Source organism: Carassius carassius, chromosome 11, assembly GCF_963082965.1.
Source record: "Carassius carassius chromosome 11, fCarCar2.1, whole genome shotgun sequence".
NCBI lineage: Eukaryota > Metazoa > Chordata > Actinopteri > Cypriniformes > Cyprinidae > Carassius > Carassius carassius.
In genome coordinates this window covers 19,268,198-19,280,403 of record NC_081765.1, presented here as the reverse complement: position 1 = coordinate 19,280,403, position 12,206 = coordinate 19,268,198, and the positions used below count along the sequence as shown (strand labels likewise).

The 12,206-nt window shown below is 36.9% G+C and overlaps 1 protein-coding gene across 15 annotated transcripts in view; it reads left to right on the top strand.

Moving 5' to 3' along the window:
* The window catches only part of LOC132152952 (syntaxin-binding protein 5-like), a 147,070-nt gene that overhangs the window by 106,675 nt on the left and 28,189 nt on the right, over nt 1–12,206 (top strand). For 9 of the 15 annotated variants that reach the window (XM_059561974.1, XM_059561988.1, XM_059561987.1 and 6 more), the window contains exons 12-20: nt 1,312–1,459; nt 1,607–1,674; nt 2,175–2,215; nt 2,921–3,138; nt 3,962–4,128; nt 4,292–4,417; nt 6,545–6,696; nt 10,526–10,594; nt 11,750–11,815. In XM_059561974.1, the coding sequence (XP_059417957.1) occupies nt 1,312–1,459; nt 1,607–1,674; nt 2,175–2,215; nt 2,921–3,138; nt 3,962–4,128; nt 4,292–4,417; nt 6,545–6,696; nt 10,526–10,594; nt 11,750–11,815 (1,055 nt within the window). The remainder of the gene's footprint in view (nt 1–1,311; nt 1,460–1,606; nt 1,675–2,174; nt 2,216–2,920; nt 3,139–3,961; nt 4,129–4,291; nt 4,418–6,544; nt 6,697–10,525; nt 10,595–11,749; nt 11,816–12,206) is intronic. The other 6 variants (XM_059561983.1, XM_059561978.1, XM_059561981.1 and 3 more) reach the window with 1 other exon arrangement.

Genomic DNA, 12,206 nt, shown 5'->3' with positions numbered 1-12,206 from the left:
CAATCTCTTCTTCAGTATTTATTTCTCTTTTCATTGTCATACTCACACACTTTATGCCATTAGTGTGTGGCTGAATGATGTCGCTCAATGTGATGTACTCCAACAACACCTCACACTACTACTTCCACCAGAAGCAACTTCGCTCAACACCCAATAAATTTTGTGTATGTGTGTTTGTGTTTTACTTTTGTAGATGCTTTGAGGGTATAAATCTGAGAGCGAGAGAGAGAGAGAGAGAGAGAGAGAGTGAGAGAGAGAGAGAGAGAGACTTTATTTGTTAAGAGTACATTTTCTTTGGGGATGTCACTCATATACATCCATCAAATGATTCATTATTAAGAACCAGAGCCAAGGTCAGCCTGACACACAAACACACACACACACACACACACACACACACACACACACACACACACACACACACACACACACACACACACACACACACACACACACACACACACACACACACACACACACACCAACTGGCAGTTCTTTACTCTTTTAAGAATTACTCCTGCCATAGAGACTTTGTCAGTTTGACATCAGATGTTTTCTTTGCTTTAAGGCCATTTCCTCACAAGGGCGCAGCAGAGAAACAAACAAACTTTAAAAAATGTAAACTTTAAAAAAGGTTATATTATATAGTAAAAGCAATAAGCCACTCAAGGCTGCAATGTACTGTATGTCACAATGATTTTACTACAGGCACTCTTGAAAACATGGTAAAATCACACACAACCATGAGCTTATTACTGTTTTATCATCAATTGCAATATGATAAAGAGGCTACCACTTACATTTATTAAGAATAAAAATAACACTAGCACTTACAATTGATTATTATTATCATTATTATAACATTCTTAATTATTATGAATTCTTCTGATGGATAATATAATGCAGTTGCATTAATGTAAGCCAGTGGCATCAATACAGTACCCATGGGTATCAGTACCTGGTAGCCCACTTAGAGTAGCCCACAGAGCACATTCTATAAATAGCCTTGGCTTTTTGATCATAATAATGTTCATTCTTAAGTGTTTCAAATATGTAGTCTTCTAGCCCTTTTATCCATTCAGGTTGCTCTCACTAGTAAGAATGGAGACGCCCTGTTTATTGTCTCCTGTAGCAACATAATGTACTTAAATACAGATTTCAGTTGATGTACAGTCACAGATGTGTGTGTGTGTGTGTGTGTATAGGCTATTTTCTGAAATTCTGAATGTGACTCTTGCAGTCGGAGTTGAGGCCAAAATCCTCTGTGTTTTATAAATGCCTGTTATTTATTTAGAAGTCTTTCTCCTGTAGTTTTCCTATCTTTGAGAACCCCTACCCCATGGACATCCATGAGTCTCCAGTCACGTGCACGGCCTACTTTGCCGACTGTCCTCCTGACATCATACCCGTGCTTTACTCCATAGGAGCTAAACACAAAAAGACAGGCTACAGCCTCAAGGTTTGTCAAAGCTCTTAGCTAATCTTAAAACATTCTGGATTGCAGCCATTCATTTGAAATGCTTAGTCAGTGTATCTTATCATATATTTTTCATGGCTGTTGAGTGTTTTAGAAACAGTTTTTATCTGTTTGTGTGTTTGTGTTCAGGAGTGGCCGGTCAGTGGTGGCACATGGACAGTCGGTTCACAGACATATCCAGAGATTATCATCACAGGGTAAGTGAATTTGTGTGTGCTTTATGTTATCAACCTTCAACTGTTGCTTTATAAAAGCTTTATAATACTGTAAAAAGCATTACAGTATTATATGCTCGAAGCTTCATGAAAGTTCATGTTCAAGTTTGGGGTTGGTGAAATGTTTACATGCTTTGAATGAAGTTCAAAAACATACTAAGATCAAAAACAGTAACATTTTGTATTTGCTTGAAAACTCCGGATTGATTTAGTTTTTGTTCCGAAGCATGCTTTGATTCCGTTTGTTTTCACTTGAAGTCAGTGATGTCTAAAATGTGCCTTTCTGCTTGGCTCTCATTGTTAAATGTATTGCACTTCTCTGCTTTAATTCAAAAGCGCTATTGACCCTACGTGTTGTTCTCAATGCCTCTTTTTACTGCCTGTTTCCATAGCTGTCATTGCTTGCTATCTCTTAAGCAGTGTAACATGCACATTCAGTCACTCATACGATTATTTGCCTTCCTTTTTGTTGTCCCCCTCAGACATGCAGACGGATCAATAAAGTTTTGGGATGCCACAGCGAGTAAGTGTCTACGCTTTGACAAGCTTGTTCCCCTTTTCAGCCTCATGTTGTTTCCATCTCACTCTTTCTTATCCACTGCTTCATTTGGGATGCTTTGCCATATGATTCCTCATTTCATTCTTTACTACTCAGATCAAACAATGTATGACCAAAGATTGACATTTAAAAAAAAATTGAAAAAATGTGAAATATATGCTGGTTTCACAACCATGGACATTATTATTAATATTATTAATTTACTTTATTAGACTGTAGGTTCAGTGCAAGTTAAGCTCACCGAACAGCATTTGTGGCATAATGTTTATTACCACTAAAATAACAGATTTATTGCTTGTTACCTATTTAAAATGGTGAGGAACTTACAAATAAATGTAAGAATTTAAAATGTAGAAATGTTAAGTTTACATGAATTCTTATCTTAAAACGTCTTGCTATTTCAGCTATAAATCTGTTTGAAATCATCTTGAAATTGACACTCTTTACTTTGTTTTTAATAGTATGTAGGTGAAAATTATTCTGTGTCAGTTTTATTTATTTTTTTAGGAAAAAATGTTTGTCTTGGTCATATATAATTTATTTTCTTAAAGTAGACATCATTATGTACCAAAAACAGAATATTTCCTTTTAAGGACTGTTTCTGTTCCTTGTTCATCACATTCACTATGTAATAAGATGTGATGTGGTGATAACCTCCATCTCTGTCAGTCACACTGCAGATGTTGTATAAGCTCAAGACGTCAAAGGTGTTTGAGAAGCCTAAGGGTGGAGATGTGGGACGCAACGCTGAACTTGCGGAGGAAGACCCCTACGCTGTTCAGATGATCAGCTGGTGCCCGCAGAGCCGTATCTTTTGTGTAGTTGGCATCAGTGCCCACGTCATCCTGTACCGCTTTAGCAAACATGACGCCAACACCACCATCACAGTGAGTTGAGAAAACAAGTGTGCCCTTAGAGTGATAGTTCACCCAAGAATTCTATCAACATTTACTCACTCGCACTTCCAATCCTGTATGGCCTTTCCGTCTTCTGTGGAAAACAAAAGTAGATATTTTGAAGAATATTGTTTCCATAAAATTTAGGTCAATGGGTTCCAAAACAACAGTGGACATCACTGACTTTTATTGAATTTTAAATTTTGACTTTTACTTACATCATGTGCAATCAAACCTCTACAAAATGATTCATATTAAAGCAGCATGGTCTTCAACGAGCCCAAAAATAGCCCACGTCACAACTCTCTTTATCTCCTTGCACTGGCTACTAGTTGCTGCTCGCATCAAGTTCACGACTATGATGCTTGCAAATAGAACAGTCACAGGCTCAGCACCCCCCTACTTCCACTCACTCTTACGAATCTACCGAGATCTACAAGTGAGTGACGCCTCTTGGAAACATCACAGAGAGGCACAAAATCCCTTTCCAGAACATTTTCGTTCACTGTTCCTGGCTGGTGAAATGATCTTCCCACCCCCATCTGGAATGATGAATGCCTGACAATTTTCAAGCGACAGCTTTTTCAACATTTAACTGCATCCTAAAATAAATAAAAAAATAAAAAATAAACTTTCCTTATCCCCCAAAGCCCTCACACCCCCAGCTTGAACTCATCTAAGCAAAGTCAGAAACTTTGTATTATGAGCACTTCCTGTCTTTGTTTAACTCATTATGATGAATCACTTGTTGTATTCCTTAATTGTAAGTCACTTTGTATTTAGGATTAACTTAGTGTTGAATGTGTGTGTATAGTCCCTAGAGGTGCGGTTGCAGTGTGAGATAGAGGATGTCATCTCTCCGTCGGATACAGAGAACACTCCATGTTTTTCGGACCCCAGTGGTCACTCGCCCCAACCTCAGCCTCCCAGTCCTCGCAGCAATACACCGGACAGCATGCGGGACAGCATCCCTTGCCTGAAGTGAGACTATACAGAAATGTTTCAATATTTGTTTTCTTACGTAGGACAAGGCTTTGTTAGCTTGCTTAATAGATAATGCTATATAGAAAGTATCAGGTTAAATAAAAGTGTAACAATCCAGTTTGTTTCCGCAATAAACTGAATTTGAATACTTACCTCACAGGGTTAAAGATCATATGATCCGAATGCCTCCTGGATACCAGGCGGAGCTGGTGGTTCAGTTATTAGGGGTCGATGGAGACCCACCACAACAAATCACCAGCTTGGATTTAAACTCCGCCTACGGACTGTGAGTGTCATCCATTTTTTTTCAGCTAATAGAATCTCTCAAATAGAATAGAAAAGTTTCCCTTGCACATGAATACTATATTATTACATTAATGAATAATATAGAATTACATTCAAATATATCATGGTAATACCAAGGATTTGTGGACTTGTTTGAACTTATTTACCATGGTGTATAAGTATGGTAATGAAACTCCCATATTTAATGTAACTGATTTGTCATCATCAAAACTCCAAATTCATGTGTCCAGCTGTTAATATTCCAGCACGCAGGGTGTTTGATTTTTGATTAAAGTGTAGAAACCTAATTATAATTTGGCCTTTCTTTTGAATCTCTCGCTTGTTGTCATCCTGTTTTGATTCAGGTGTAACAACGTGCAACCTTACCAAAGTGTTATTACGGGCAAAGGTTGTCATGGGGATGTCTGGCTACAGTGGTCAAAAAGACTTTGAATTCCTTTGAATTCAGTCCAGCAGATTAAAAGTCACTGCACACTCAGTGTCATTCAGGCTGCTTGTGTGTGTGTGTGTGTGTGCAGGGGCATAGCACCAAATTCTGGGCCCTGTATACTCTCAGTGTCAGTGGGCCCCCTACACATGCCATTGTACGATGCGGGTTAGCAAAATGAAAATTCAATTTTGAGTGAAATTTTTTTTTTTAATTATTTGAATATAAACAAGTATAAATAGTGTTTAAATCTTTAATCAAATCAGATTATAGTAATGACTGATTCTTTCATTCACCACCTGAATTGATGCATTTGACCTACTTGTGCTCAAATACCTTTAAACCTTAGGCTACATCGGGTTCGTTTGTGTACTTACATTTTGATCCATGATACTGATGCAAGTTTTAAATTAAAAACATTTATTTTTGAACAGGAGAACATGAGACGACTGTACCCTCAGAAACCAATCAAATAAGCTAAGCCTGCCATAATGAAAAAAAAATGTCAACTATAAAGGAATAACCTTTCAGTTTTGTAAATTCTCATTAATTCCCTTATATTCCTGTTAACTCCCATGGAAATTTTCCAACTTTGAAAATTCCCAGAATTTTGCAACCCTATTCATTGGCTTTGATAACATCATGAATTTATTGAGCATTGACTATAGCTTTTAAGCACAGCACTGTTTGTTTCTGAAACTGGTTAATGTTGGCAACCTGATGTTAGGCCTGGCCCATAATTTAATTACAGCAACAAGCAGCCTGGTTGACAAACTAAGCTAAAGATTTAACATTAGCCATCCAGAGTGTCTGGCACTGAGTTCATTCTCTCAGTTGGTGTTAACAATATATTTTGAAATGAATGATGACATCAATTGGAGGGCCCAATTAATTCGAATTAGGCTACAAAAAAAAAAAAAAATGTACAAAAAAAAAAATAAATAAATTGATGGGATTTCAAAGGGCCCTCTCCCTAGACGGGGCCCTGGGTAGCCAGGTCCACTTTTCCCCCCACTACCCCCGTGTGTGTGTGTGTGTGTGTGTGTGTGTGTGTGTGTGTGTGTGTGTGTGTGTGTGTGTGTGTGTTTGTGTGTGTGTGTGTGTGTCTTGTGATTTGTTTGTTCATAACTGGACCCAGGGGTGTTGGGATATACCAGTAATTAATGAAACATTTAAAAAATTGGTCAATTTAAATCATAAGTTTGCATACCCCTTGTAGAACCTGTTGGATGTTTAGCATTCTAGACAACATCAAATATATTTATGTGTTTATTTGGTCAAAAATACTGTAAAAAAATGATACTGTTAAATATTATTAAAATTTATATATGTGTCATAAATAAAATGTTGTGTTCAAGAAACATTGTCAATGTTGAAAACAATTATGCTGGTTAATATTTTTGTGGCAACCATAATAAATTATTTGATGCATATAAAGCTCAAAAGAAAAGCATTCATTTTAAATATATGTATTGATTGATTTATTGTATTGAAACTATTTGTTTTCAAAAATTGATCCCCACAAAAATATATATACATATTTTGCTTTATATTTATCTTATTTAATAATAATATTTTTTTATGATCCCATTTAAATAAATACATAATAAATAATTATAAACATTTTACAGATTCTGCAAGGGTTATATAAACTGAGCAAGTGTGTTTGTGTTTGTGTAGGTTGGCTCTAGGTAACTGCAATGGTTTGGCAGTTGTTGACTACCTGCAGAAGACCATTTTGCTGTGTATGAGCACCTTGGAGCTTTATGGATCTGCAGACCCTTTCCAGCGATTAACACGCTCTCCTCGCAAAAACCGGCAGTCCACATCAGGTACACATGCACCGTGTGTCTCAGAATCCCACGAATGTTCAAATGCATTGTGTTTCTTTGTAACAAAACTATCAAATAAATATCAGCTGTGAACACACACACATCAGGGGCATGCATCTGCAAACATGCTTAGCATTTCAGCTATCAAAAACAAACTTTGCAGATTTCAAACTGTCTGTCTTCTGTCCTTGCCTGTAAATATGCTGTCTCTCTTATTTAACACACACACACAGTCCCTCTCTTTAACTGCATGGGACAGACTGCATTCATGGTTGCCTTCTCTGCATGTCGTCTGTTGTATCTCTGTTGCTGTTGGTCTTTGCCTGAGCACGACACCTAACAGAGAACACAGCGTAACCTGCCATACAGACTCGCTGTTACTAATCCAACACAGATCTCAATCCCACTGCCCTCCTCTATTCTCCTACCCTGACTGCTTACGCACATACACACTCACACGGACCATCCAGAGAAAGGAGATGTCATAAGTGTAAGCTAAAGATGAAGATCTGTTTTCATAGAGCTCCATCAAAAGGAAGCTGCAGGGAGGCGGCCATGCTGGCTCCTCACTTCAAAGTGGTCGCTTTCCCTCCTCTTGTTCATCCAGCTGTATCTTTAGAAACCTAGAGGCTTTGAGCAAACATGGAGATGCAGAGGTGGGAAGAAAGGTTGTTTGGTGTGGTCAAAGAGTGATTTTGATCTGTAGCTTATGTAAGCTCTTAAAAAGAGAGTGAACGTCTTAACGCTAACCCACACACTCAGGCAAGTGTGTATAAAGAGACTCTTTTGTACACTCTCTCTCTGTTTTTCAAACTGATGGCCTGAAAGGGGCAGCAGTCCCACTCAGTTTTTATTCTATCATTGTTTAGTCTTTCTCTTTGTATATGGTGGGATCCATAAGTCTGAGACCACTGGTCAAAATATTTATATTTTTAAATCTTGAATGCAGTTTTGCATAATTTAAATTTAAATCAAAATTCACATCCACTTCCCCATACAGTGGAAACAGAAATATTGTGAATAATTATTACAGTTTAAAAATAGCTTTATATATATATATATATATATATATATATATATATATATATATATATATATATATATATATATATATATATATATATATATATATATACAACCCGAATTCCGGAAAAGTTGGGACGTTTTTTAAATTTTAATAAAATGAAAACTAAAGGAATTTCAAATCACATGAGCCAATATTTTATTCACAATAGAACATAGATAACGTAGCAAATGTTTAAACTGAGAAATTTTACACTTTTATCCACTTAATTAGCTCATTTAAAATTTAATGCCTGCTACAGGTCTCAAAAAAGTTGGCACGGGGGCAACAAATGGCTAAAAAAGCAAGCAGTTTTGAAAAGATTCAGCTGGGAGAACATCTAGTGATTAATTAAGTTAATTGATATCAGGTCTGTAACATGATTAGCTATAAAAGCTTTGTCTTAGAGAAGCAGAGTCTCTCAGAAGTAAAGATGGGCAGAGGCTCTCCAATCTGTGAAAGACTGCGTAAAAAAAAATTGTGGAAAACTTTAAAAACAATGTTCCTCAACGTCAAATTGCAAAGGCTTTGCAAATCTCATCATCTACAGTGCATAACATCATCAAAAGATTCAGAGAAACTGGAGAAATCTCTGTGCGTAAGGGACAAGGCCGGAGACCTTTATTGGATGCCCATGGTCTTCGGGCTCTCAGACGACACTGCATCACTCATCGGCATGATTTTGTCAATGACATTACTAAATGGGCCCAGGAATACTTTCAGAAACCACTGTCGGTAAACACAATCCGCCGTGCCATCAGCAGATGCCAACTAAAGCTCTATCATGCAAAAAGGAAGCCATATGTGAACATGGTCCAGAAGCGCCGTCGTGTCCTGTGGGCCAAGGCTCATTTAAAATGGACTATTTCAAAGTGGAATTGTGTTTTATGTTCAGACGAGTCCAAATTTGACATTCTTGTTGGAAATCACGGATGCCGTGTCCTCCGGGCTAAAGAGGAGGGAGACCTTCCAGCATGTTATCAGCGTTCAGTTCAAAAGCCAGCATCTCTGATGGTATGGGGGTGCATAAGTGCATACGGTATGGGCAGCTTGCATGTTTTGGAAGGCTCTGTGAATGCTGAAAGGTATATAAAGGTTTTAGAGCAACATATGCTTCCCTCCAAACAACGTCTATTTCAGGGAAGGCCTTGTTTATTTCAGCAGGACAATGCAAAACCACATACTGCAGCTATAACAACAGCATGGCTTCGTCGTAGAAGAGTCCGGGTGCTAACCTGGCCTGCCTGCAGTCCAGATCTTTCACCTATAGAGAACATTTGGCGCATCATTAAACGAAAAATACGTCAAAGACGACCACGAACTCTTCAGCAGCTGGAAATCTATATAAGGCAAGAATGGGACCAAATTCCAACAGCAAAACTCCAGCAACTCATAGCCTCAATGCCCAGACGTCTTCAAACTGTTTTGAAAAGAAAAGGAGATGCTACACCATGGTAAACATGCCCCGTCCCAACTATTTTGAGACCTGTAGCAGAAATCAAAATTGAAATGAGCTCATTTTGTGCATAAAATTGTAAACTTTCTCAGTTTAAACATTTGCTATGTTATCTATGTTCTATTGTGAATAAAATATTGGCTCATGTGATTTGAAAGTCTTTTAGTTTTCATTTTATTAAAATTTAAAAAACGTCCCAACTTTTCCGGAATTTGGGTTGTATATATATATATACATACAATTAATTATTGTGATGTCAAAGCTGGATTATAGCCATTACTCCAGTCTTCAGTGTCACATGATCCTTCAGAAATCATTCTAATAGGGTGATTTGTTGCTCAAAAAAAATTTCTTTTAACAATTAACTATTTGTGGAAAAGGTATACATTTTTTATGATTCTTTGATGCATAGGACTTTTTTAAAGCATTTATTTGAAATTGATTTCTTTGTTCTGTGTTGAACAATTTAATTCACCCTTGCTAAATAAATATATTTACAAAATCTCACTGACCTCAAACTTTTGAATAATATATGTTTATAATCATATACACCCACATGAGTTAAAGACCTATTAGTTAATAATAATAATAATAATAATTTCACTGCTAAAGACCCATTAGTTTTATTATAAAAAGTATTTTTTAAATCCAACTTTCTGTTTATCACTAGGTGTTTTGAATCCCAGTCTGGTCTCAGACTTTTGGACCCCACTGTATCAGCAGTTCTGCAGTAAGAGCTGTGTGTACAGCGACACAATAAAACTAAAATGTTTACCTTACAGTCAACAAATGCAACATTGTGATGCGATAACTTCCAGTGGGTATTAGACAGCGAAGCTCATGTGATCTGTCTGCTATCAGATAGTCACACTCAGGTTAGACAGGGAATCCATCAGCAAAACTCATGCATATACGTGCAATACATCTTCACATATACACTTTTAGATAGACACGGAAGAGAGAAGGCATTTCTATTTATGTTAATATTTGTGTTTGTTTTGTTGGTTTGTACAATTTCACTGCCTCCTTCTGCAGTGGCTGTTAATCCCAAAAAGTGTTTCTTTCTGTTTATTTCATTTTTTTGCCTTATTTTTGTAATAAAAATATAAAAAAATACAAAAGGCTAGGGTTAATTTTCCTATTTTCATTCCTTCATTTTCTTTCTCAGTACACTGGAACTTGCTGGGATTGCGGTCAAACGCGTTTTGTCAATCTGAGCCTGTTTTGTTCTTCTCTCCTCCTCTTTTCCTCCCTCACTCCATGTCTCCTCTTGTGGGTGGCGGTGCTGGGGCATGGGGGCGCTGTTGCAGACTTTTGCATGCGCGGCCTGTCTAACTTTCATTCCGATTCAAAGAAACGGATCCGTACTTCCTACCAGAGTAAGTCATGTCTCCAGTGAAACGCCGATGGGGCAGCACAACAGCAAGGAGGCAAAGCACAGACAATAGGATGTCGTTTATCAATATTTTTTGTTTTGATGAAGTTTACCAAAGGTAAAGTTACCATACCATACTAAACACAATACAATATATAATTATTAGTAGTAGTACAATTAATTGTTACAGAATATCATATTCACATGTTCTGAATTTGCATACATTGAAACATCCAATTATAATCTTTGATTGTCTCCTTGCTAAGAGTTTTATTGATTTGTGCCAAAGGTCATCAAGCATGACCACATTCTCACATAAAGTCCACAAAATGACATGACTTTTCCATTTAAACAATTTAAACAAAAAAATAGGATTTTTTGGGGGGTGGGGGGGGGGTAATATTTTTCACACTAGTAAAGGTCAATTTAAGTCAACATTGCTAAAACAAGAGAGATGATTTTCAAAATAAAAAAAAATATTGTAGGTGACTTTTTTAATCTGACATGTATTTGATAATCATAATGGCTCAAAAATTCAACATTTCATATAAAATCATACTCTGCCAATGAATGTATCTCATTTGTGAAAATTAGGCTTTTACTGCATTCCTCTGTATAATAAAGTTATTGCTATTATTATTATTTTTTTTATCTTAAAGATGTGTTAAGCTTGTACTCTGCAGAAGAACTTTAGTTTGCACACACACTTGTAAAATGATTGATATTTCTGCAGTGCAGGCCTTATTATGTTTTTACCGTCGTGCCTTGAGTAACATCGGTGCAATTTTTCTCTCTCCTGCATACACACACACACACGTGCATGGAATTGTTTTTGGCGCTTGATTCTGGAGCTAATATAATCAGTGCAGACAGGAGTATAACAACCATGTAATGGATATATATATATATATATATATATATATATATATATATATATATATATATATATATATATATATGCCTTTAAAGGTTTAAAATCTGTATGTTATGAAGACGTTTATACATCTTCCTTGCATTGCTCCAGGATCATGATATTGTCTCAGACCACAATGCTTGTCCTGGTGTTTTGATGCATGCCAATGTGTTTGGTGGTAATGGATCCCGGTGATTATTGTCATCTGCTTCCTCTTACTGTGCCTTCTATGTTCCTCCATGGCAGGTCTTACAGAGCTTTCTGATAATCAGGTCTCTTTGGACCTAGAGAGGAGCAAGTCACCCACCTCAGGTAACCATACCCACTCAAGACCGCACACATCTCTGATAGCCTCACAACCTCTGATAATCACGTGTACTTCTGTACTTCTATATTTGATAGCCACATCCACGATTGGCCACATCCACTTAATATATCTTAAATAACCATATCACCTTTGATAATCACTCCTACTTCTGATACTAATCTACCTTTGAAAGCCACATCCATTATTGGTCATGGTTACTAAATACAGCCACACCCACTAATGACCATGCCTACTTCAAATAGCCATATCACCTATCATAATCATCAAAGTCACACCTAGCGTGTGTTCCAATTTGCATAATTATTCTATGCCATTTTGTAGTCTAAATAATGTGAGTAGTGTGTTCACACAGAAAATTCCAATAATAACAAGTGT